The sequence below is a fragment of the Planococcus citri genome, chromosome 1 (genome assembly GCF_950023065.1).
Source record: "Planococcus citri chromosome 1, ihPlaCitr1.1, whole genome shotgun sequence".
NCBI lineage: Eukaryota > Metazoa > Arthropoda > Insecta > Hemiptera > Pseudococcidae > Planococcus > Planococcus citri.
In genome coordinates this window covers 12,803,499-12,827,926 of record NC_088677.1, presented here as the reverse complement: position 1 = coordinate 12,827,926, position 24,428 = coordinate 12,803,499, and the positions used below count along the sequence as shown (strand labels likewise).

Here is a 24,428-nt window from a genome sequence, read left to right as displayed (position 1 = left end):
GACCTGTTCGGCCACCAACGCTGATGGACTACTTGCTAAATGCCGCGTTGTGATTGGCCGAATTGTTTCTCGGCCTTTCTGAGTTTTTTGGCCAACTTTTAAAACTTTCAAGAATACCCCGCAAATCTACGCTTCACAAGCTTTCTATTGAGTGATCTTTTATGAAAATCGGTTGAGTACTTACTGAAATCTCATAGAATCAAAAAAACATTGCTGAATGCAGCGTTGTAATTGGCCGAAATGGTTTCTTGAGCTTTTTGAACTTTTGGTCACATTTTTCGAACTTTTAATAATAGCCTGAATATCTAACTACACATTCGCAGGTTTTGCATTGAGGGGTCTTTTATGAAAATTGGTTGAGTACTTACAGGGTATCTAACAAGTAGTGAAAGTGGTGAAAAAGTAGTAAATTTTGTTGAAAAGGTGTGAAAAAATGAAAAATTCAAATGCGTTCCTTTTTCTCAATCTTCATTCCGTAGAAAAGAGCTCATTTTTTGACTTTTTTAGAGCTTGAATTACACATTTTTGAGAGCTATTTGCTCTTCTTCCTGCATGAAGAAACTTTTATTAGGATTACTCCTACTTCTCAAAACATGAATTTTTGAAAGCTTTTTGCACCCGCTTTGCTCAGGCTCGTTTTTTTCAATTTCGAGTTTTTCAAAATATGTACCTCTCAAAATACTGATTTTTGAGAGCTTTTTTGCCCTCGCTTCGTCAGGGCCGGTTTGTTTCTCTTATCCGCAATTGAAAAATTCCAGACTTGAAGGGGAAATCGAAATTTGTATACCTACGTTGTATGAATATTAGGCAAAATTGTACCTTTCAAATGACAAAATTGTTATTTCATCTCCTACTTATTTTACTTTAAAACTCGCCGTTTCATTTCGAATAATTGGTATATTTTTCCCCCTAAATGTCGTTCAAGTTTTCCATAAATTTTTTGTAAGTATGCATGTATATTTTTTGAAAAATTTTTACATTGAAAAAAGTTTTTTATTCGCCCCGTTTCATTACATTAGCACGAACCTTAAAGTTGAAAATAAAATCATAAATTGAAATGATAAAATTATATTTTTGACATCCGCTTGCTTGAGAAAAATCTTGGGATGTTTGAAGACATTGGAAAAGTAAACAATTTTAATGTAAAATTCTGCCCCTTCTCCTCGGCTCCTTTTTCTTATAAAATCGTAAGTGTTTAAAAAATGTCCTGCTTGAGTCCTGTTTTTTTGTTTTGAAATTTTGTAAAACACCTTGTCTTATAACATATGTTCATTTGTATTACTTTTTAAAATTATTTTGATTGAAATTAAAAAATACGTTGTATACAAATTTTCTTCCAATTCCAATTTTTTTATTTTTTGAGTGTTTGCGGGGGGGGGGAGAGGGTTCGAATGGATAGCTTTCTGAAAATTTGGTTGATAAAAGGCAGTGAAAAAAGTAGTGAAAAATTATTGATTTTTCAACAAAAAAAAAAAAAATCCGTTAGATATACCATGTATGAACCGGAATCAGAATTAGATTCAAAACAAAAATTAAGCGTGAAAATTGAATCCTACTCACAACTGTATCTGAATCACAGCGTCACAATTCATGTTTTTTGCAATTCACCAATTCTTCCAATTTTTCTCTTCAAGGAGTGTTTTTGATACAAATGTCATCAATTTTTTTGAGCACTGAGCACCGTTCATTTCGAAAATTGAAAACACAAATTTGCAGCTATAGGTAAGTACCTACTACAGCATGAAGTCTACTGCAGGTAGTTTTCAAATCGTTTTTGAGCCTCCAGCAACCTTTTGGAAATTACTGGAGTCTCCAGCAGGTTTTTCAGTGCTCGAAAATTTCCATAAAATTTTTACCAAACAGAATTTAAACGCGTTATCAAGTCTACTGTAGGTGGGTTCAAGTCATTTTGGAGCCTCCAGCAACTTTTTAAAAATTCCCAAAGCCTCCGGCAGATTTTAGAAAGTTTAAAATTTCGTCAAAATGGAGTTCTATAACCGAAATTCACTCTGTAACATAATTTCAACACGCCATGAAGTCTACTGCAGGCGGATTTCAAGTCGTTTTGAAACATTCAGATACTTTTTTGGATTTTCATAGCAGATAAGGTTCCAGTTATTTGTTTCAAAATTGGTGTATTCTAGTCTCAAATATATTCTTGTACATCGATTTCATACTTCTTTGAAAATTTGAAATATTATCCTTCAGCCTCTGCTTGAGGAAAGACAAAAATTCAGTTGACATTCCATTTTTAACATTATTCCGAAGTGAATTGCAGGCCATTTCAATCCACTTTGCTTCTATTTTTTGAAAAACGTCACAAAAATCTGTCCGAAATATTTTTTGATTTCATTTTGCATCAAAACTTGATTTATTTTCTAGTCAGCAGTAGGTAGCAAAAATAACAAAAATTGAATAGCAAATCACGATTTTTTGGGAGAATTGCCCCAATTGAACCCAATTAATTTTTGTGTTAATCACGCCATCACTGGTCTCGTGGAATCAAAAAAACTTTGCTGAATGCTGCGTTGTGATTGCCCAAAATGATTTCTCGAGCTTTTTGAACATTTAGTCAAATTTTTTGAACTTCCAATAATAGCCTGCATATCTACACTTCACAAGCTTTCTATTGAGGGGTCTTTGATGAAAATCCGTTGAGTACTTATTGAGATCTTGTGAGAATTATAATTGCCGAATGCTACGTTGTGATTGGCCAAAATGATTTCTCAAGCTTTTTGAGCTTTTGGCCAAACCTTTAAAATTTTCAAGAATAATCTACATACTTACATTTCACAAGCTTTCTATTGAGGGGCCTTTCATGAAAATTGGTTGAGTACATACTGAGGTCTTATCGGAACAAAAAAACAACATCATTCTAATCGCCAAATGCTGGGTTCTGATTGGCTGAAATGATTTCTCGAGGTTTTTGAGCTTTTGGCCAAACGTTTCAAACTTTTAAGAGTAGCCTGCAAATCTACACTTCATAAGCTTTCTATCTAGGAGTCTTTTATGAAAATCGGTTGAGTACTTACTGAGATCTCATGGTAATAAAAAAACTAACATTGAATGCTGCGTTGTGATTGGCCGAAATGATTTCTTGAGCTTTTTGAGCTTTTGGCCAAACTTTTCTAACTTTCAAGAGTAGCCTGCAAATCTACACTTCACAGGCTTTCTATTGAGGGGTCATTTATTAAAATCGGTTGAGTACTTGCTGAGATCTCGTGGGAACAAAAAAACCGACATCATTTTAGTATATAGGATTTTAGTATATAGGATTACAGATTGATAAAAGTTCGACTTCGTCAATACTTCGTTTCCAAAAATATTCAAGACTTCAAGTGAGTAAGTATTCATCAATCAGCATCATTGAATAGAAATTTGATTTCAAAACTGATCCATGTATCTACCACCTATCGAGAGATAACGAGACGCGGACCAAAATAAAGACTGACCGTCTGGCTCACAGGTTGTCACTGAATTTACTCAAGTTGATATTCAGTAGCTCTTTAAATTTCAACGACGGAAATTTTAAAAAAAATCTGCGACCGAATCATTTTTTATAATGTAGGTAAATATTGTTACTTACTATTCGTATCAACATCCTATGGGAGAGGATACTCGCTTCACCTCCTGCCCCATCATGTTTTGGGAAAAATGACCCAGTCCCAATCCTAGAGTCGCGTCGAAGGGTTGGAGACTGTGAAGGCGGTGTGTTTATTCCCCCCACCCCATCAATAGAAAAATGTTGGCAAAAAGTTGAGAATTTTTGGGATAAATTTCCCAAAATTGGGTAAATTATAAGTCCAACATACCTACAAGGAAAAATTGACGATTAGGTAAGTATCCATAAAATGTTCATGTGTTCACTGATAGGTAAATTTTGAACAATTTCCGCAAAGTTTTAGACAAAAATTATAAAATTAAGAAAAATGCACTGGACACAGACCGACGCGACAATGCATGCCACGGAAAAAGTATTTAGGTATGCAACTTCAACACTAAGGTAAGATGATTTTTTTTCTCCAATTCAAAAAGTACGTTATTCTTAATCGAATTTTAAACTAGCAAAATGAGTTCTTGAGCTCAGATTTCAATGCGCGCCAAAATTTTGACACTGTAAGTTTGGCAAGCAAAAGTATGGTACCTAAACCTATGCCAAGTGGCACAAAAACTTCGAACTTGTAGGAGCCATTCCGAGTAGAGCAAAAATATATGTACATCACCAGTCATCAATATGAGTGCTCAAGTGCATTTTACAACTTTTGGCATGTGTTTGAAAATAAAATTTGAACCAAAAAATGGGACAAAATTAAAATTTTATCAAATTAACATCACTGAGAAAAATGTATGGTATAAATTACAATAAATTTATAGTAAACGTGCTCCAGTTTTGGAATTGTAGTCGAAATTACTGTAACTATAGTAAGTAAATGAAATACTATAATTATAATAAAAAATACTATAATATAGTAAATATTACCATACGTAATAGTATTTAATTTACTATAGTTATAGTAATTTCGACTATAATGCCAAAACTGGAGCACGTTTACTATAAATTATGATAATTTATACTAAAAAATGTTTCTCAATGTAAAAAGCTGGAAATCGGTACGTTCTCTATGTTTTTGCCTCTCTTAAAATCGATTGAAAACAGAAAAGAACTATTTTGAGCAGATCTGCAGCCTTCAATGAATTTTTTAATGTAGAGGGGACTAGGTACTCCAAGTTACCCACCTAGATGGAAATTTATGCCCAGGCGGAGGCTACACTGATTGTGCCAGTGCCCTCTGGTGGATTAGTTCCATCCAGAGGTAGCTGGAGCCGCAGATCCCTGCCTCGGTGCAGTTTCATCTTACTATTTGACCTAGCATGTTTGATGTTGTGAGCTTAGCCTAAGATATAACGCCTCAGCAGAATAACTAACTGCTTAATAATAAACCAGTTTAATAAGCAGTATGTTGGTCTCCTTATTTGGGTTGTTATTGGTAGTGTGCTTTGGTTGGAGACTGTATAAGGCCTACGCCACCTTTGGCCTGTTAAGACCCCGAAGCTAGTGGTGCCCTCGTGAGACTAAGGACGAAGGAGGGCCCCCAGGGTGGGCAAAACAGTCAACATTGAAATTTCCACATTCCACTAAATGAAGTTGGCTGGCTAAAATTCACTTCACTCGAATTTCAAAACGCTGGTCCGCGTACACGTAATGTGCATAGGCGACGCTATAAGCCATGGATTAGTAAATACTGCACAACAATCAGGTTTCGAATAGTTCAAGACTTCAAGTAAGTATTCATCAATTGTCATCATCATTAAGCAGAAATTTGGTTTCGAAACTGAACGGCGCGTGTCAAAATAAAGATCGCGATCGTCTATAGCTCATTGGTCGTCATTGAATTTCTGCTCAAGTTCATATTCAACAGCTCATTAAAATTCAAAGACGATGAGGGAAAAAAACAGTGACTGTAGAATTTCTCATGATGCAAATACCACAGGACATTCACTTTCTTACTAAACATCCTATGGGAAAGGATGGATTGTGAAAAAAAGTAGAAAAATTTTGATTAAATTCGTGTGTATCATTATTTCAAGTTTTGAATTGAAAGTTACTTAGAAAACGTTTCAGCTTCGGAGATCATCAACAGGAAAGATGTCGGAAAAATTACCTACTGTTTTAGGGCTATTCTCAGTTCTCCAGATCAATTTTCATGATTTTTCCGATCTTTCAAATCGGTACCAATTGCAAAATAGCAAAAGAAGAAGAAAAAGGTGTCAAATTTTTCTCCCTGATTCTCAACTTTATCCTTTATGGCCCTTGTGTTGAATTATGTAGCATACAGTAGAAACGTAATATTCATGAGTCAATTGTACGACTGCGAGTGGTTACTATCGGTAATGATACGCTTGAAAACCCTAAAGAAATGTGAAGACAACAATACTACAGTCCAGCGGATAAAATTTTCTTTCAGGTTGATAAAGTCTGGACTTCGTTTTCGAAAATTTCAAGGATAAAATTTGAAAATTTGATATTCCAGTACTTAATTATGAAAGTGAACGCGGCAAAATCCATCTCAATCTGTCTATTAACGTGACTATAAATAGAATTACAAGATCTATGCCACAATGATTTAGTAAGTACCTGTGCAGTGTGCAACTCTAATTGGAGTAAGGTGATTTTTTCTTTTTCTAATTCAAAAAGTACGCTATTTTTAATCGACGTGTCCAAATGCAAAATGAATAACTCTCTCCCCTCCCCCTCTGAAAGATGTTAAAAAATCGCCTACTTTCACTCTACCTCATGCCTATCCTGTTTTGGGAAAAATGGATCTACCTACCAGTCCCAAAACTAGAGGTATGTCAAAGGGGGAACTGTGGATCGAGGGTGTAAGCCTACAGATTGATACTAGCTAGACTTCGTGTTTGAAATTTTAAGGATTAAATTTGAAAGTTTTATATTCCTGTAGGTACCCAATTATGACAGTGAATGTGCAAATCCTAATAAGCACATGCATACAGTACCCATGCGACTCCAACTTGGGTAAGATGATTTTTATGTTTCTCTAATTTCATTTAAAAAGTACGCTATTCTTAATCGACGTTTCAAACTAGCAAAATGAGTTCTTGAGCTCAGATTTCAGTACGCGCCAAAATAATGACAATCAGATAGGTACTAACCAATTCACAAAATTGCAAAGAAAAAGAGAAGATTTTAATTTTTCTACCTAATTCTCAAGTTTATCCTTTTGAGGTGCAATGCACTGTTTCTTCAAATAAGTCTATGGTATTCAAATAATGTTCTCTTAATAGCTGGATTTCTGGTTCGAAATTTTAAGGATGAAATTTGAAAATTGAATATTCCAGTACCTTTATGAACGTGAACGAAATCCGTGGATGTAAAATGCCTATGCGACTACAACTGGGGTAAGATGATTTTTTGTTTCTCTAATTCAGAAAATAGGTACGCAATTCTTGATCGACATTTTCACAAAACGAGAACTTGAGCTCAGATTTCAGTAGGCGCCAAAATAATGACATCACACAATTTTTTTATAGGTAGGTAACTGTACATTTAGCAAGCGAGAGACGTATGGTGAGTATCCCAAGCGATAGCGAAATGTTGAACTTGGCGGAGGCATGCCGAGTACAGACAAAATATTTACATCACCAACCATAATTTCAGGGGCTCAAGTGCATTTTACGATATTTGACGCATGTTTGAAAATATCTACAATTTGAACCAAAAATGGGACAAAATCACAATTTTATCAAAATAAAGCTAGGAAGCTAAGAATTTGTACGTTCTCTATAATATTTTTTCCCCTCCATTAAAATCGATTGCTAACAAAAAAGAACGGTTTTGTGGAGTTTGAAACAAATTTTTAAAAATTGAAATTTCCACAAAATTTTACCAAATGAATTAAGGTAAGTAGATAGAATTTACTTCATACTCGAATTTAAGTATGCTGGGCCGCTCGTAGGTAGTTTCCAGCCGTTCCGGAGCCTCCAGATATATACATATCTACTTTGAAAATTTCAGATAAGTATTTAAAAAGTGCCTTCAAAACCGTCCAAATCAAAGTTTCCTTATCGAAAACGTAAATATTTCAGTAGGAAAGATACGAAGTTTTACGAAATATTTGAGCATTGGTAGGTAGGCCTACATAATATTAAGAAGGTAAGTAATCTTTTTTTTTCAATTTTGAACAGATATTTTTCCGAGTGCCCCGACCAGATTCCCAGCATTTCAGAGAATTACTTTTTCGGGGCTACTCAGCTCTCCACATCATTTCGACAACAATAATGAGATCAGGAAAAATAAACCGGATGAGAAAAACTAAGGAAAATGGGAAGTTTGGAGGATAAACTCTCATGTGACTCCAACTGGGGTAAGATGATTTTTTTGTTTCTCTAATTTAAAAAGTCCAAAAGTAGTTTCCAGCTGTTCCCGAGCTTCCAAATACATATATATTTTGAAAATTTCAGATTTTCAAAAAGTGACCAAAAACGGTCAAAATCATCTTTAGCATGCGAGAATACGATAGATCTGCTTATTAGTGTTTTGTAAAAGTGTTGTACAACTGCTGAAGTAGATTTTGACAGTTTTTATGATATTTCATGGAAATCGGATATGTTTTTCCAAAATACGTCTGGAGACTCAGAACGGCTTAGAACCGTCTCCATTCGTCTCAGCATAACAAATTTGAGGTGTAGAGTGAATTGAGGTTTCTAATAACTCTTGGGGTAAACTTTTTATGCAAATTTATACATTCAAAATAAATTCCTAGATGAAAATCTGTTGGAGGCTTCAGAGCTGCTCAAAGTGGTTCGAAACGGTTTTCAATCGATTCGGAAGTTCAGGGCTGCTCAGTTCTTCAGATCAATTTTTCCGATTTCCATGATCTTTACGAAACAATTTGTAAATGGAAAAAGAAAAGAAAAATGTGTTAATTCTTCTCCCTATTTCTCAACTTCATCCTTTCAAGATGCAATGCACTGTTTCTTCAAACAAGTCTATATTAAGCCAACGTGTTTTATGACAGTTTTCAATCGTTTCCTGATACAAAATATAAGATGATAATTGTATTATTATTATTACGAGCGAAGTTATACGAGTATGACTGCAAGTGGTTACTAATTGGTAATGATACGATTGAGCCGAATTGGAAATTGCTCAAAACCGGATTCAAATCATCAAGTACCCAAAATATGTACAATTCAAAATTGAGGAAAAAATTGACGATTATCCATCAAATGATCATGGTTCACTTATAGGTAAATTTTGAAAAAAACGCTGTATGAAAAAAAAAAGTGAAGACAGCATCAAAAGGTAAACCTTTTGAAAAAGTATGTACCTAGTACCTACATACTCTGCAACTTCAACTGGGGTAAAATGATTTTTTTTTTTTAATTCAAAAAGTACGCTATTCTCAATCGACCTTTTAAACTAGCAAAATGAGTTCTTAAGCTTCGATTTCAATATGCGCCAAATTTTTTTTCACTGTAGATTTGGCAAGCAAGAAGTATGGCACCTATCCCAAATGGCACCAAAACTTTGAACTTGTAGGAGCCATACCCGAGTATAGGATAAATATTCTGCAAACATCAGTACAAAATAACATCCTGCAAATTTAAATTCTAACAGAAAAAGCAGGTAATCCCATCATAAGATGGAGTAAGTTATTTAGCACTGCAATCCCATTCAAATTAACAAGCATGTACATCACCAGCCATCAATACGGCCTACGGGTGCTCAAGTGTATTTTACAATTTTTGGCATGTGTTTGAAAATAAAAATTTCAACCGAAAATGGGACAAAATTAAAATGTTATCAAATTAACATAGAAACCTGATATTCGGTACGTTCTCTACATTTTTTTCTCTCTTATATTCGATTGAAAACAGAAAAGAACCATTTTGAGCAGTTCTGCAGCCTTCAACGAATTTCTTAACATTGAAATTTCCACAAAATTCCACCAAATCAAGTTGGCTGGCTAAAATTCACTTCACTTTAATTTCAAAATGCTGGTTCGCGCACACGTAATATGCATAGGAGACTCTATAAGCCATGGATTAGTAAGTAAAGTATAGATACTGCGTTGACTGGCAACGCAAAGCTGTTACGACTATGGACGTCAAATCCATAGAACTAAGTATTATCACAGGAATCAGATTCCCAATAATTCAAGACTTCAAGTAAGTATTCATCAATCGTCATCATCATTATAATCAGAAATTTGATTTCGAAACTGAACGGCGCGTGTCAAAATAAAGTTCGCGATCGTCTATAGCTCATCGAATTTCTACTCAAGTTCATACTCAACAGTTCATCAAAATTTAAAGACGATGAGGCAAAAAAACAGTGATTGAAGAATTTCTCATTATGCAAATACCACTGGACATTCACTTACCTATACTAAACATGCTATGGGAAAGGATGGATTGTGAAAAAAAGTTGAAGGATTTTGATCAAATTCGTGTTTTACCTTCATTACTTTGAGTTGAAAGTTAGGTACTTGGAAAACATTAGCTTAACGTGTGTATCTACTTTTCTCTCTACTCGTAGCTCAAAAACTTCTCCACTATACAAAGAAAAAGTGAACACAACAAGTACATATAAGTAAGGCACACACTACAGGTACATGTGTGGTGAGCCACATCAACCCTAATACCCATACCCATACACACGTACCTCTACATTCCTATACGTACCACATACTGTATCGAGCAGGTAGCTTTTTAAACATCCCCTGCTTCGGCGGCGGCGGTTCAGCTCAAAAAACCTACCATTTACCGCCCCTCTCCCCGAGGTGGGCCGTGGTTAAAAATTGAAAAAACTTACAGAGGGGGTAAAAATGGATTCTGGCGTAAATTATTGTTTTTGATGAACGAAGTGTAGTTTCCATATGAATCGAACTCCCCGAACACGAATATGACGTTCAATCTTGTATTACCCTCATCCACACCCCTCCAGTGCCTCTGCATGCCCCCGCCTCAATTTTTACAATTTTGAAAGTTGATCTATTTTCATAGTGTTGGTGTCATTTTCATATGACTCGAACACCTTGAACACGAATATGAAGTCCAATTTTATGCTACCCTCATCCACAAAAGTGATTTTTTACGATTTTTGAGGTTTATTTCCCGAGCAGGGCGAGGAAAGTAATTAAAAATCGTAATTTTTTTTTTTCAAAGTTGTTCATTTCTGGTCAGAATAATTTTCTTAAAAATTTCGAATTTCAGCACCTCTCCCAGGGGCCTAATTTGAGCTCAAAAGTAAAACAACTCAAAATTATGAATTTCAACCCACTTCACCTCATATTATCCCCGTCAGTGTGCGAAGCAAGCGTGTCATGGAGTCGCGACATAGCGTATCTTGAAGAGGAAGGTGTAGTGTAATAGTACCTGATGATGGGAACCTCTCTTTTCCCCTCTGCCCAACAATTTTCGAGTAGAGAAATCGAATGTTTATTTCTTTGCATCATCACTTTTATTGTTGTATTTATTAAATTTACATTTCATTTAAAACAAAACATTCAATCACCACTTTTTAAAGGAAGCATAGGTGTGGTAAAAATACTGCGTAAGTACAAAATTTAGGCAGGAGTGTCTAGCAGTAGTTTAGCTTTTCCATACCAGAGATTTCATAATAATTTCAGCCGTCTTTGGATGTGATGGAATTGAAGAATGTTCTACTTCATCAATTTTATAAACCTCTATTGGATTTATAAAGTGCTAAAAGAAAGAAAAAATGAAAACAGAAACTATTGCCGTTATGAAATAGGTAGTTAAAATGTTCAATTAATTGTGTATAGTGCTAGATAACTTGCCTCTGCCAAGCTAAACGATTCGTTCAAAGGTAAACCGTTTACATTTTTGACGCATCTTATCAAAACGCAGGATGAATTCAAGGAAACAGGAGATATTTCATAATTATGTACCGCTTTTACTATATTAAATAGCTTGTCTAAAAATCGATGCATAAGATTTTCATTTTCTATCATGCTTGAAAACATCGACGAAGTTATTTTCTTTTTGAATTCCCAGTCAACAGATTTTTCTATATTTTTGGAATACTATAATGAAAAAAGAAATCCATCTAGAATTATATTTTCAATTTGCAGTGTTGAGAAAATAAATTCACAAAATTTAACATTTACCTTTTCTTTAGGTAGTTTTGGTAAGAATGTTTGTAAGAATACGAAGCAAATTCGATTCTGTATTTCATCATCTTCTAAGGGGATATTTTCTTCTATTTTATCTCTGTTCAGAACTTGCATTTTGATCACCTTAGGAGAACCATCGATTAGCCAAATATGTCCTTTCCTTCCTCGATTTTCTAATATTTTGGCTGTTTCTATGGCGATCAATGCACCCAAACTGTAGCCGATGAAATGAAACTCTTGTTCGGGACGAAGTTTTTTCAAAATGAACTGAAAGTTTGATTTATTTTTTATAGGTATGCACAACTTTTGTGAAGTTTGAAATGTAAATTTTTAATTGCGCCGTTACAAAATATAATATTTATTTTTAAAAGTGCTACTTACAGATGAAAACCATTCACACATAGATTGAATAACATTTTGTCTTTTGTCAGTATCAAAATAATATTGGAAACATAGTACTTGGAAATGTAAATTTTTAGCTAGTGATTCCATAGCTAGAGCTAACCCTGCAATTGTGGTCATTTAATTTATTCATTTTTACGTCAAATGAGTTGAATAGGTACCTATTACTTATTACCAACTGACCTTCTATTCCAGGGAATACAAAAACAGTAGGTTTTTCATCAACTAAAGTTGGCTCTTGAATTTTACCGTCGATAAATGGTATTTGCAAAATCGGCTGAACCCACACTTCTTCATTATTAAGATGATGCAATTGTAATGATTGTTCGTGAATTACTGCATAAAATCAAAATTTTCGGGGTTTTTAAAGCTCGATTTACTTACACATTTGTTTGATAATTCCCATGCATTGACATTACCTGGAACTGAAGTGCTGTGTTTATTTTCTTTCAAACGAATCAATTTTGCAAAGCTCATGGATTGTAGTTCTTCTGTTGTAAAGAAAGTATTGAACTCTGTTTCAAGAATTTGTTTTATTTCCAGTGCTAAAATCGAATCCATTCCTAGTTCTGGTAAAGTCCACGTTAAACATATAGCCTCAAGATCCTTAATACCTATTCAAAAATGAAATGACAACGAAATTAGTGAGATTTTGTGTAGGTCTATTATTCGAACCGAATTTCATTTATCTGCCATAATTTTTACCCATTGCATTGGATATTTTAGTTACAATGTCAGAATCTGCAGTTGTTTGTTTTTCACCTACAATTATGCTGCTAACCACACAATAATAGTGTTTCATTAAGCAGTCTAGTGTTTCCAAACAGGATTTGATCTCTTGAAAACCACATCCTCCTGAAACATTTGTCAAGGAAAAAAATTGCGGAAATTACTATCAATACTTATTTGCATTTAAAACTGGCGAAAATAGCACTTAAAATTACCAACAACAGCGGACGGGTTACTCTCAAATACATCAGAAAGTACACCAACTCCGCCTACAGGCCCCCATTGTATAGCTAACGCTGGCAAACCATCCGAATGTCTCTTTTCACAAATTCTTTCCATAACAGAATTGGCAAAACCGTAGTTGGTTTGTTCTATATTTCCATAAGCGCAAGTTATGCTGGAAAATACCACGAAATATTCCAAATTTGGGCACATTTTTCTGCTCAGTTGGTCAAGATGCCAAGTTGCAACTGCTTTTGAATCACCAACGATGTTGAATTTTTCTTCGGTTTGTTTTAAAAATGGATCGTCCATATAAGTCTATAAATGAGAGGAACGTTAGGTGTTTTTTTTTTTTGGTTGGCATTGGGATAGTGTTTGCCCTGAATTGATTTTGCTTTCGTTACCACTGCGAGGTTAAATATTCCAGCCACTGGACCTAAATAATTTGCGGTTTGAATTAAATTCTCGATGCCTGATTCTTTGGAGATATCAGCAGTGGAGATAATAATACGAGCTCCGTAAGAACGCCATAAATTTATTCTGTATGATTGGTAGCCATTTTTGATACCGGTTCGTGAGCTTAGTATGATGTTACGAGCTCCTCTTATTATTAGCCAGTCTGTCAGTTCTAACCCAAATCCTCCCAATCCCCCTGTAAGAAGAACATGCAATAATCACTTGTAAACTTCATTATTACATACTTAGTTATCTTATTTAAAATCCAAAACTATAAGTGCTTTCCTAAAATTATGTACGATTTATTTTCTTGACAAGATATTCTTGGTTTCGCTTTCATGTGTATCGGTGTTGGTATTGATTTGATATTTTCTTCTTCATCTCGAATTTTGATGATCAGCTTTCCAATATGTTTTCCAGATGCCATAAATCTGGATTAATTGTATTTTTTTTTAAAGTAGTGGTGTTGTGAAATATCATTATTTATTTTAGACAACCATAGTCAAGCATTTAAGTAACAGCTATTTTTTACCTAAAAGCCGATTCCACTTCATCATTTTTAAAAATTGTTCTGTAAATAGGTTTTATAATTCCCTGCAGGAGCATTTTTTGCATTTTTTCGAATATATCAAATACTATTGGATCTTTGAGGTTTAATTGTAGAACATCTAATTGCACGCTGGAGAATGTGATATCGTTCAAGAAATGTCCCAATTCTAAAGTAAATAAAAATTTAGTGAATTAATTAGCAAGGGAAAGGAAAAATGACCAAACTGTTGGATAAGGTATCCCATCAAACACCTGACATTCATCAAATTTGGGTATAGGTAACTGATTCCAAAATATGCCTACTCATTAATTACCTAATGGATTATTTTTAACCATGTCAAATTTTCCCACTTCCAAGAAGTGTCCACCTTTTGCGACACAGCGTACTGAAGCTCGAAGCTTTTCTTCAGCTAAGCTATTCAAGACTACATCGACTCCTCTACCTTTTGTTTGTTTCATTATCATGCTTTCAAATGACAGGTCCCTGGTATTGCCGATATGAGTTTCTGGAATCTAGTCATTTTGATAACTTATAATTACATAGAGGAGAAGGTACAATTATGGACCCGGGTACAAATATGGACCCCCCCCCATGGTTTAGTGTACAACCACTAGCGCTATGGTCATGCTGGGTACTAAAAATTATACTAGTAGTGTAGTATCGATGATCCATGTACTTATTTCGGATCCATGCAAACTTGGGTGTCTCTCATCAGCATTTGTTTTTTTTTACGCATTATTTTCTTGACAATGGAAAATTTTACAAGTTTTTCATTCGGTAATTCACCAACTTCAAATAAAGTTTGGAAAAAAAATTATAGTAGCTTACACTTACAATAATGTGTACTTTCAAAATATACTTTCATAATTGTCTGTACTCCAACTGATTTTCATGATTTTTTTCATTTTTCATAAACTGCGCCGATTTTTTGCATGGGTATAAATATGAACCCCTAAATTTTTTTACCTAATTCTGATTCAATATTTTTTAGAATGTCGAGAAAAGTGTTATTAACAAAGAAGACAAGTCCAAAGTGTCGAAAATGGAACCATGATTTTTATTTTTCATAAATTTGGTCAATTTTTACATGGGTATAAATATGGACCCCTAAATTTTTTTTTCATCAAATTTTGATTCAATGGTTTTTAGAATACCGAGAAAAGTGTTATTAATAAACAAGACAAGTCCAAAGCATCGAAAAACATCTTTAAATAATTTTTTGTTCAATTTTCTGAAATTTTTATACATTTTTTGAGGGGGTCCATATTTGTACCATTTTATGTCACTTTTCTAAATTTCAAATTTCTCCGTGAGTTTTCAACAAAAAAAAACAAATTTTTTTACACAATATACTAGAGTCTTTAGCCTTTCGAATGGTACCTATATTTGAAAAAAAAATATGATAATTTTTTCTACCCTTTAAAGCCAAAAAGCTAGAGGGGGTCCATATTTGTACCTTCTCCTCTATAAAAGAGAATTATGCTAAGGGTAAGGTGAAGGACGTGAAGGTGTTTGAAAGGAGGATGAATTAATGCTTCAAAATTTTGTCGAATTGGCCCTGTAGTGAGTGACTCATCAGGGTGTACCTTCTTTATTTTGCAAAGTTGGAATTTTCCACCTTCAACCCCTCAAAGTTATCATCTCGTGTGAGAAAACGATTCCTTATTTCTTATTTTCTCCATATTTGCAGAAAAAGTGATGCCTCACCATTTCTTTCTGTAATCTCCAATGATTGGCTCTGCTTCTAGCTCCTTCAGAATGTCTTCATTCCTTTTCCTATTGTGTCATGTGTCTTGTATATCCTGCTGTGGCCCGCATGAATCTCATTTCCGCTGCAGTTACTCTGCTTTTTATATCCTTTCTCATTGTCCATGTTTCTCTTCCATACAGCAGCATTGGTCTTGCCAGTGTATTGTAAATTCTTATTTGCGTTTCAGCTCTGACTGTTCTTAGAGGGATGGCTTGGTTTATTACCCCGCCTACTCTCAGGAATTTGTTGATCTTAAGTTGTGCGTCAACCTCATCTTCATAAAATATCTTGCATTAGAGATATTTAAAGCTTCTGACTTTACTACTGGCAGTCCAGTTACAACAATTTTACTGTGTATTGGCTGTTTTCCCTCAAAGGCCATCACCTTTTTTTTGACAATGAGATTCTCATTCCATAATATGTCTTTATCTGCTACTTTCTGAAGGTTGTACATAACTCTCTGTAAGTCATCTTTATTGTCAGCAAAGGCCACCTGATCATCAGGGAATAGTAGGGTATTGGCATTGGTGTCATTGATGTCTAGCCTTTTTGGCTTGGTTTTCAACCATTCTTTAATCATGTCGTTGAAGTAGATGTTGAACAGGCTACACAACATTGGGCATCCCTCTTACACCTCTTCCTATCTTCTTTGCTTCCAACTGTAACGATAGGAATTGCAGTATTTTCTGTCACTGGTGTGACAGAAAATTGTTCTGCATTCAGCTGCAACGCATTTTAGTTCCATAAATACGCGATCTGGCGGATTAATTACGTAAAAGCGCCATCTGGTGAGTTAGTTCTCTCATGACCAACGAGTTGTGAGAGCAACGAGCTAAACGCCAGTCATTTGGCGACTCCCGATGCCTAACATCGGTTATCAGTGTTCCCGAGATGATGTAGGCTTATACCTACATCATGCTGTTTGCGTAAATCTAATCGGATAAATTAGTAGCATAAGTCCAGTCATATACGAAATATGAACTGGTGAAGCTTGCGATCAAGTGATCTATTCCGTAATATGTGCTGTGTTCCTGTTATGCTGATGGAGAAGTCAAATGGACTCGGGTGCTTGGTTATTACGTAAAACTTCAAGTTCATCCTTATCTAAAATCTCTTCTTAAAGAGTAACGTAGATGGACCTTCCCACATCCGTTTATTGTTCCCGTTCCCCGTGGTGATGTGCTCTGCACTTTCTAAGGCATGAAATGCCATCTCTTCCGTAATACTGTACAGGCCAGTATAATAATTAGCTTGAGTAAGTTATTATATTGTAATCGATAAATAAACGATACAAAATATAATAACTGAAGGAATTCTTATTTCGTAAGACAGCTATCATTAAGATAAATGTTTGTCCTATTTGTTTGTAACCGAAAAGTAGGTACTGAGGCGGTAAATCGCCAGGTACTCACGAAGCTCAATGAAGCTAGGTGAAGCTCATTTGATGAGCTTATGTACGAGGTTTATTGCATATGCACGAACGTGCAGAATCTACCTCCACACAACATCACATGTTTCCGGATCAAGTGTACTATTTCTTCATTCGCTTTGATTTTCCTCAAGATTTTGTACAACTTCTTTCTTCATACTACGATTGAACACCTTCTCCAGATTAACCAAGCACATGTGAATTTTGTCTGATAATTATTGTTTTTCACCGAGGGGGTTGAAAATCTGATGATGTGATTTTCTCACCCCTGGTAACAACTTTAGGAGGCGGGAGTGGAAAAAAACGAAGAAAAAAATCTCACCATATAGGTTCACCCTAGTGACTCATGTTAAGTACAGGGTGCCCAGAAATATTGTGAACTCCTAAAAAAAGTTTTCTGCTAAATGTTTTGCCAGTTTTGGTTGATCACACTGAACGATAATAATGATAGCACACCAAACACACGATTGGTTGTTAGATTAAGGTGATAATATTTCACCAATGATATGCATCTATTTCATGTTACCAACCTATATTTTTAATAAAAAACTTTCTTTGGGGTTCACAATACTTCTGCATGGAAAATTCTTTTAAATAAAAATTACTATTTCAGCACAGTAACTGGATCCCATTCAAAAGTAATAGTGATTTTTACACAGCCAAAAAATACATTTTACCTAGAATTGGTTATTTATTACTCTCATAGTAAAATTTACTAATCTCATAGTGAAAATCACTATATGTATTTTTGAATGGGATCCGGTTACCATGCGAAATAGTAAAAATTATACCCATAATTTTTTTCCTGTGTGGGCGCCCTGTATCAGTTATTTTGAACCATAAGGGGTTAGTTATAGAAAACTTACTTGAGGAAATGCTTTTCTAATGAATTCCCTTTTTTCTGCAGTTCCAACAGTTGTGAAAATATTACATTTGTAATGCAGGCAAATATTTATGGCTGCTTGGCCAACTCCACCGCTACCAGAATGTATGAGGACTGAAAGTCCTTCTTTCAGTGTCATTTTGACAAAGAAGGCAAATATGACCTGTAAATAATGTCATAATTCGACTCATTGAAATCATTCCTATGTCCTACCTATATCAAAATCTGAGATTGTAAATTGATAAGTCAATTTTAAACTAACTGTAGAATATACAATAGGAACACTAGCTGCTTCTTCTAATGTCATACTGTCTGGTACATTCCATGTAATGAGTGGCGACGCTTCGACCATTGTAGAAATTCCCTTGCCTTGCACATGCAAAATTCCCATCAATCTTCTTCCATCTTTATCTTTACCAGAAAATTCGCCTCCTATGTAACCCTTGAATGATTTTGATCATTATAATTATGAGATTGTGGTACAGTGACTAGAAATCGTTAAGTTAATATAGGGTAGATTCAATTCAACTTATGATAAAATGTTAGGGAATGAGAGGAATGCCTTCTGCCTATGCCTCCGCCTCGCCACAAGATGTTTTCTATAGTAACTGACCTCTGAAAGACGACTATAAGACAATAAGTCTATTGGAGAAATTCTTCCAGTTGATAGCATAACGTCTTTGAAATTGATTCCACAGTAATAAACATAAACGAGAAATTTTTCATCGCAAATTCCTTCATATCTGAAATCAGTTTTTCAAAAGACATGAACTTTTGGGAAATTGTAAGTAATATGAGCGGCGGATTTGAGAGATTACGTTAAAGGATCCAACGAGCCTTCAATCCATTTGAAAGAGGAAAGATTGCCACGTTCTTCCAACGTACAGAATGCATGACTGGATTCTACATCAGCCAATGCGTTGAGCGATGAATGCCAGTAACCGCCCCATTTTCCATCCTTATATACATTATAAGAGAGATCTTTATCATATTGAGATTTATAAAATGGATCATCCAGGGAGAAAGAAGGCGCATTGTCATCCATGATGAAAAAACACCTTGAAAATGACGTTTGTTGGTATAAATTGACTCCAAATGAGCATATTAATGAGAATATATATGTATCAGATCGTACCTGATATGTTTTCCTTTGTCTTCCTTCCTCAAACAGTTGAAAAAGCCCAGTATGCCGTTATTTGGTTGTTTTTCCGCGTACAATATCAATTTTTCATCTTTCTCGGAATCGAGATTTGAAATAGCAGTTTGGACTTCAGGTACCCAAGAATACGAACCATATTTTATTTGGATTGTTTGTTTGATTGGTTTGGTTTTTGTCAACTGTGCAATGAAGGGTTTATATTAATTGTAGTTTATTGGATCAAAGAGTCGTAGTCGAGTCGGACTGTCTTGATACATAATTCTATTTCGGAGAGCTTACTTTATTAAGGAGCATAATTTTCTCAGTATCGTTAATAATTCGACTAAAGCAGACATTAAAGCCCAATTTTTCAAATGGAACATTTTCAGCGACTGGTTCTCTTGTGAGGATAAAGCCATCATCTCTCAGTGCTTCCAAAATTGATTCGATGCTCTAAAATCAATTGCATTTGATCAAGAAGGTTAGTCTTAGATGATTATTGTCATGTGCTAAAATTTTTTACAAACCTCGATTTTGTTTTGTATGTGTGACAAAATCACCATTAAAACAGTTTTGTTGTTTGGTAATTTTCCATTTGATACTGTTATTTCGCTGGATGCCTCTGTTTCCTCTGGTTTTATTGAATTGGTTAAAATGTTAACGTCTGCCTAAATAATTGAGTGGTTTGGTTATTGATTAGTAGGTGCTGCGTTGGTCAGGTGATTGATCAAAGTAATGAGTCTCAAAGTGTTATACCCTGTATGCTGGTCTATCATGCAAAGCTTGTAAAACTGCTACTGATATGGAAGGCCCAGTTCGACTGTAATCTTGATCAATTAATTCGTAGGTGATGGCGTTGATAATTAGAGTATTCTGTGTACCGATTTCAGTGCAAATGTCAACTGCTGTATTCAAATCCATTTTCTGATAGAATTATTGTTTTGTGAATTTCTCTTCAAATAACCAGAGCGTTACTCTTGGTGAAAATCGCGTTTGCTTACTTCATTGCTGATATTTGGAACAAAGTAATATCTTTGGAGTATTTGATCTGCTCGTTTTCTCTGACGACTAATCTCAGCACATCTCCATCCGCTCATCTGAATCCCTCCGGCACTCAATGAATTGTGATAGGAGTGGTAAAGAACAGGAAATTCTATGGGATAGGTATATTTACGAAGGTACAAGGGAGGTATCCACACCAGCAGAAAAATTTTTCAACTAGACAAAAGCTAAATTGGAAGAACATGCAAAAAGACTTCACTAGTCAGAATATTAGCTGTTAGGGTGCATTTTTCGATTTTTTTTTTTGTGGATCTTTGGATGTCAAATTTGGACATTTCTTTTGATTTAATATTTTCCGGTTCAAAAATTTTTCTGCCAATTGAGGTACCTTCTTTGTTATAGTTGAATTGAAATCACATATCAATACTACTTACCTACTTTATAATCCGACATCTTAAAAATATGGATCACAAAAACAAAAATATAAAATACTAACTAGGATTTTCTTTATCCAAGGATTCTAGGATTTCAAAATGTTTCTGAAAGTCTACCACAACTTTGCGTATGAATGTAGGAACAAGAGTTACTCTAGTGTCCACGTGCATTACGGTGATTTGCAACATCGTATCGATAAAAGTTACGAAATTCTTGCTCCAGGATAATTCTCCATATGTACCTTTTGAAAAAAATGTAGTCGAATTATGCGGATAAAACTAAGACTTACGAGTTCTTAACTAAATCCTAAACCAGTAGAAAACTGAAACCAAGCAAATGTGAAGTTTAAACATTACGATTACCGTTGACATATTGAACGTTTTTAAATAATCCATCGTATTGGTAACCTCTTAATCGCAGTTCTTTGTAAAAATCGTCGATATTCAATGGTAAAATATCTGAATTGGATATTTCATTTTTAAATGGTTCTATGTTGGTCACATCTTTATAAGTATTTTCCAAAATTCGAACTTTTCCTTGTGCTACTACAGCTTCGTCGTATTTCACTTCAAATTGATTGTTGTGATCTTGAATAACGATGTGAAAATACAAACTACCTGAAATTTATGAATTAGGTTGTAAATTTATTTGGTTTTATTTTGAAGTGAAATGTTCGTTTCTATACCTTTACTTGGGATGGTTACCGCTTGTTCAAAATGAATATTTTCAAAAATTATGGGAAAACGCGTCAGTGGCTTTTTCTTTATCATAGAAATGGCTTCAGCGACCATCCACTGAAAAAAATCATAATAGGTGTCTCAGTTTCCATAATATACATTTTTATGGTTATTTTTTGAGGGAAAATTTTCTTGAAATTGAATATGAAACCCAAATCTTATTATAGTGGAATCATGTTTGCGTCCTTACCAAATAACCACTGCCAGGAAACAAATTCCTATCTCCAATGACGTGACCTCGAAGATAATTATATTCTTCACTATTGGGATCAACGGTATAATGCCTCTCATATGATTGATTCGTATTTGCGGTACTCATGTTATAAGCGTTTTGCTGTTTTTCGTATTTCCACTTAATTAATGGAGAAATCATCGGAGTTGATCTGCTTACTGGAAACTCGATTTCCGGATAAAGGTGACTCAGCTCCATCTCGCTACCAGCTTCGTACAATCTACGATTATTTTTAGTTCATTATTTTGTAAAACTACGCGATTTTGAACTTTGATTCAAGATTTTTTATAGCCTGGCATATGACAACAGGAATAATTTAATTGCAACCCCCCCCCCCCCACCAATCCACCAAAACAACTTTTTTCTTAAAGGGAACATCCTAAGGAACATTTTAAAGCAAACTTTGTAAGGTACAAGTATGGCCCAACTGCCTAGCAGTTATTCTCGTAATAATCACAGTAGGGGAAATGATGATAATCATCCCTGAGAGGAGAAAGTGCGAGCTGTTCTCCTTCTTCTAAAAGAACAACCCTTATACTGGAAGTGTGGTAAAGTGGGCGTTTCTAATAGACGCGATGTTTTCTGGTAGCTACCAGGTACATCGCGAAAAATAAGATCTTGACTTAGCATCGGAATCTCGAGCTCTCTGGAGTTAAGTCACCTCGATTGGTGTGTCGATCCGTTGGCACATCAGATGCACAAACGCACAGGCATCTTGCCTGTGTCTTTCTTTAATCTGTCTGTACCACTTCTAGCGTGGAAATTTAACCATGACAATAGCTGTTTAAAATATCTATTATTGGTTCGATCATTGGTTTTATTCTGGATATCCGCGGTATTGATTGTAAAATCATCTAAATAACTCTCAATAAATAATTCGTGAATTCGTGAAAATACTCATAAATAACTCGTGAAAACTAAATAAATAACTCTAAAAAATCATTCAAATAACGCATTAACGTAATTTAAATATCTCTGCTAAACGATGCTGAATTAAATTATCATTTTGATGAAATAACGCGAACAACTCTTGATTGTCGTCGAATGCCTCAAGTATTAGGAGTGCAACGGAGAGACGGCTGGACAGTGACAGTGACAGTGTCAGTAAATATTGCATATCGCTACTTAATGCAATGAGTTGCAATTAGCAAATCTCAGTAAGTCTGCACGAATATTTTCAATGTTCTCATTTAATGTATTTATGTAGATTTAATAATATTGCTTTGACCCCAGTGAATAACATGAATATGTTATGCTTCCCATTTAATATGTTCACGCTATTCTTAATTATGCATAATCTCGGAATTACACACATATGTGTGTGATTGCCGAAAGACTCTGTTTTATAAATACTGTATATTACGACGATTAAACATATTACGTACACCTTACGAATATGACTCGTTTTATTTGTTGTTTTATACTCTCTAGTATGATGTATTTGGAGGGTTGGAGTTACCCAGTGTCCGAATTTGAGCTAGTCTGGACCAAGCAATCATGTATTCCCCACGTAAGGAATAATTCTTAACCTAAACACCTTATAGAGGGATGTCAGCCCTATTCCTCTATATCAGTAATTCCAATCCCCCTTATAACAACTTGCCAAAAAAAGTTGGCCTTAGTTAACCATATGGCGACCATGTTGATTGGCGAGGCAGCCAAAATCACAGATTTTGCTTTCCAATATGGACTCGGTCGAAATTTTTTGAATTTGACAAAGCTATAGATTAAAAGAGTATGAAAAAATTCATCACAAGCCAAAATTTCAAGTGCTAAATTGCATTTTGCGATTTTTGGTGAATTTTTGAAAATTAAATTTAGGGCAAAAATGAGGGAAAAATCAAAATTTTACCACATTAATCAAGAAAGCTGAAATTTGGGATCTACCTTATTTTCGACATGCCAAATCGATTGGAAACTGTTACAAACCGTTTTGAGCAGTTCTGGAGCCTTCAGCAGATTTTTGAAACTCGAAATTCCCACAAAATTTCATCAAAAATGGATTTGGAAAGCCGAAATTTACTCTGCAAACTAATCTCAGTATGCTACGAAGTCGACTGCAGGTGGATTTCAAGTCGTTTTTTGGAGACTCCGGCAACTTTTTGAAAATTACTGGAGCCCCCAGTAGATTTTTGAAACTTGAAATTCCCCAAAATTTCAACAAATGGAAATAGAATACTTACTGTCCGAAGGCACTTAGTAGATATTCTACGCTGTTTTCACTATTTTTCCGAGTTAATGGAATATTGTGTACAGTTTCTGGTAAAGAACGCTTTAAAATGGCGTTTAGGAGACCATGAGGTGCTATTTCAATAGTTATCGCATTATCAGGTATGTGGCGGCAGCCTTCTTCAAAGTATACCGGATTTACGAAATTATTCGATTGATATTCGGCAGAACAATATTTGACTTCTTCGTTATCCCAATTGTGCTCGAGTACAGATGTGCATATCCATTTTTTTGAACGAATTTTCGGCTCCGGAATAACCTGAAGGGAAAGATAAAAAAGTTCTTAAGCCTATGTAGCATTTCACTGGTTATTTTTCAGGATGGAGAGTTACTTTATTGAGGTAGGATAAAAGTGGCAATTTCCGCGAAGCGATGTAACGACTGTGGGATGGAATGTTTGCAGAATTCACTTTGCGTGCAAATATATTTTTTTCTTGCAATGTCTCGATGAAGTTCTGCATAATATCCGTTGGTCCTGATAAAGTACAGCTCTTGGGACCATTATGACATGCGATATCGATTTCCTGAGGTATAAGATTTTTTATCGTGTCATGCACAAATACTGCGAGGTGAA

At 34.9% G+C, this 24,428-nt stretch overlaps 2 protein-coding genes across 3 annotated transcripts; both read right to left on the bottom strand.

Annotated features, from left to right (window-relative positions):
* Nucleotides 1–10,961: 10,961 nt before the first annotated feature.
* LOC135847720 (fatty acid synthase-like) lies at nt 10,962–13,551 on the bottom strand. Its single transcript, XM_065367391.1, has 9 exons — nt 13,418–13,551; nt 13,007–13,331; nt 12,768–12,917; nt 12,482–12,676; nt 12,246–12,398; nt 12,042–12,166; nt 11,655–11,927; nt 11,325–11,570; nt 10,962–11,229 (listed from the first exon to the last, which is right to left on the bottom strand). The coding sequence occupies exons 2-9, from the start codon at nt 13,323–13,325 to the stop codon at nt 11,116–11,118; spliced, it is 1,575 nt and encodes a 524-aa protein (XP_065223463.1). The 5' UTR covers nt 13,326–13,331; nt 13,418–13,551; the 3' UTR covers nt 10,962–11,115.
* Nucleotides 13,552–13,740: 189 nt separating this feature from the next.
* LOC135847695 (fatty acid synthase-like) lies at nt 13,741–24,320 on the bottom strand. Of its 2 annotated transcripts, XM_065367362.1 has the most exons (18): nt 24,187–24,320; nt 23,809–24,113; nt 21,584–21,845; nt 21,342–21,450; nt 21,019–21,273; nt 20,718–20,897; nt 20,221–20,372; nt 19,976–20,143; nt 19,747–19,887; nt 19,520–19,672; nt 19,217–19,419; nt 18,900–19,139; nt 18,695–18,824; nt 18,344–18,523; nt 18,065–18,244; nt 14,333–14,531; nt 14,002–14,185; nt 13,741–13,900 (listed from the first exon to the last, which is right to left on the bottom strand). In XM_065367362.1, the coding sequence occupies exons 1-18, from the start codon at nt 24,313–24,315 to the stop codon at nt 13,741–13,743; spliced, it is 3,330 nt and encodes a 1,109-aa protein (XP_065223434.1). In that variant the 5' UTR covers nt 24,316–24,320. The 2 variants fall into 2 exon arrangements, with proteins under 2 accessions (XP_065223434.1, XP_065223442.1); XM_065367370.1 differs by lacking the exons at nt 13,741–13,900; nt 14,333–14,531 and having other exon boundaries at nt 14,026–14,185.
* Between the last annotated feature and the right edge of the window lie 108 nt (nt 24,321–24,428).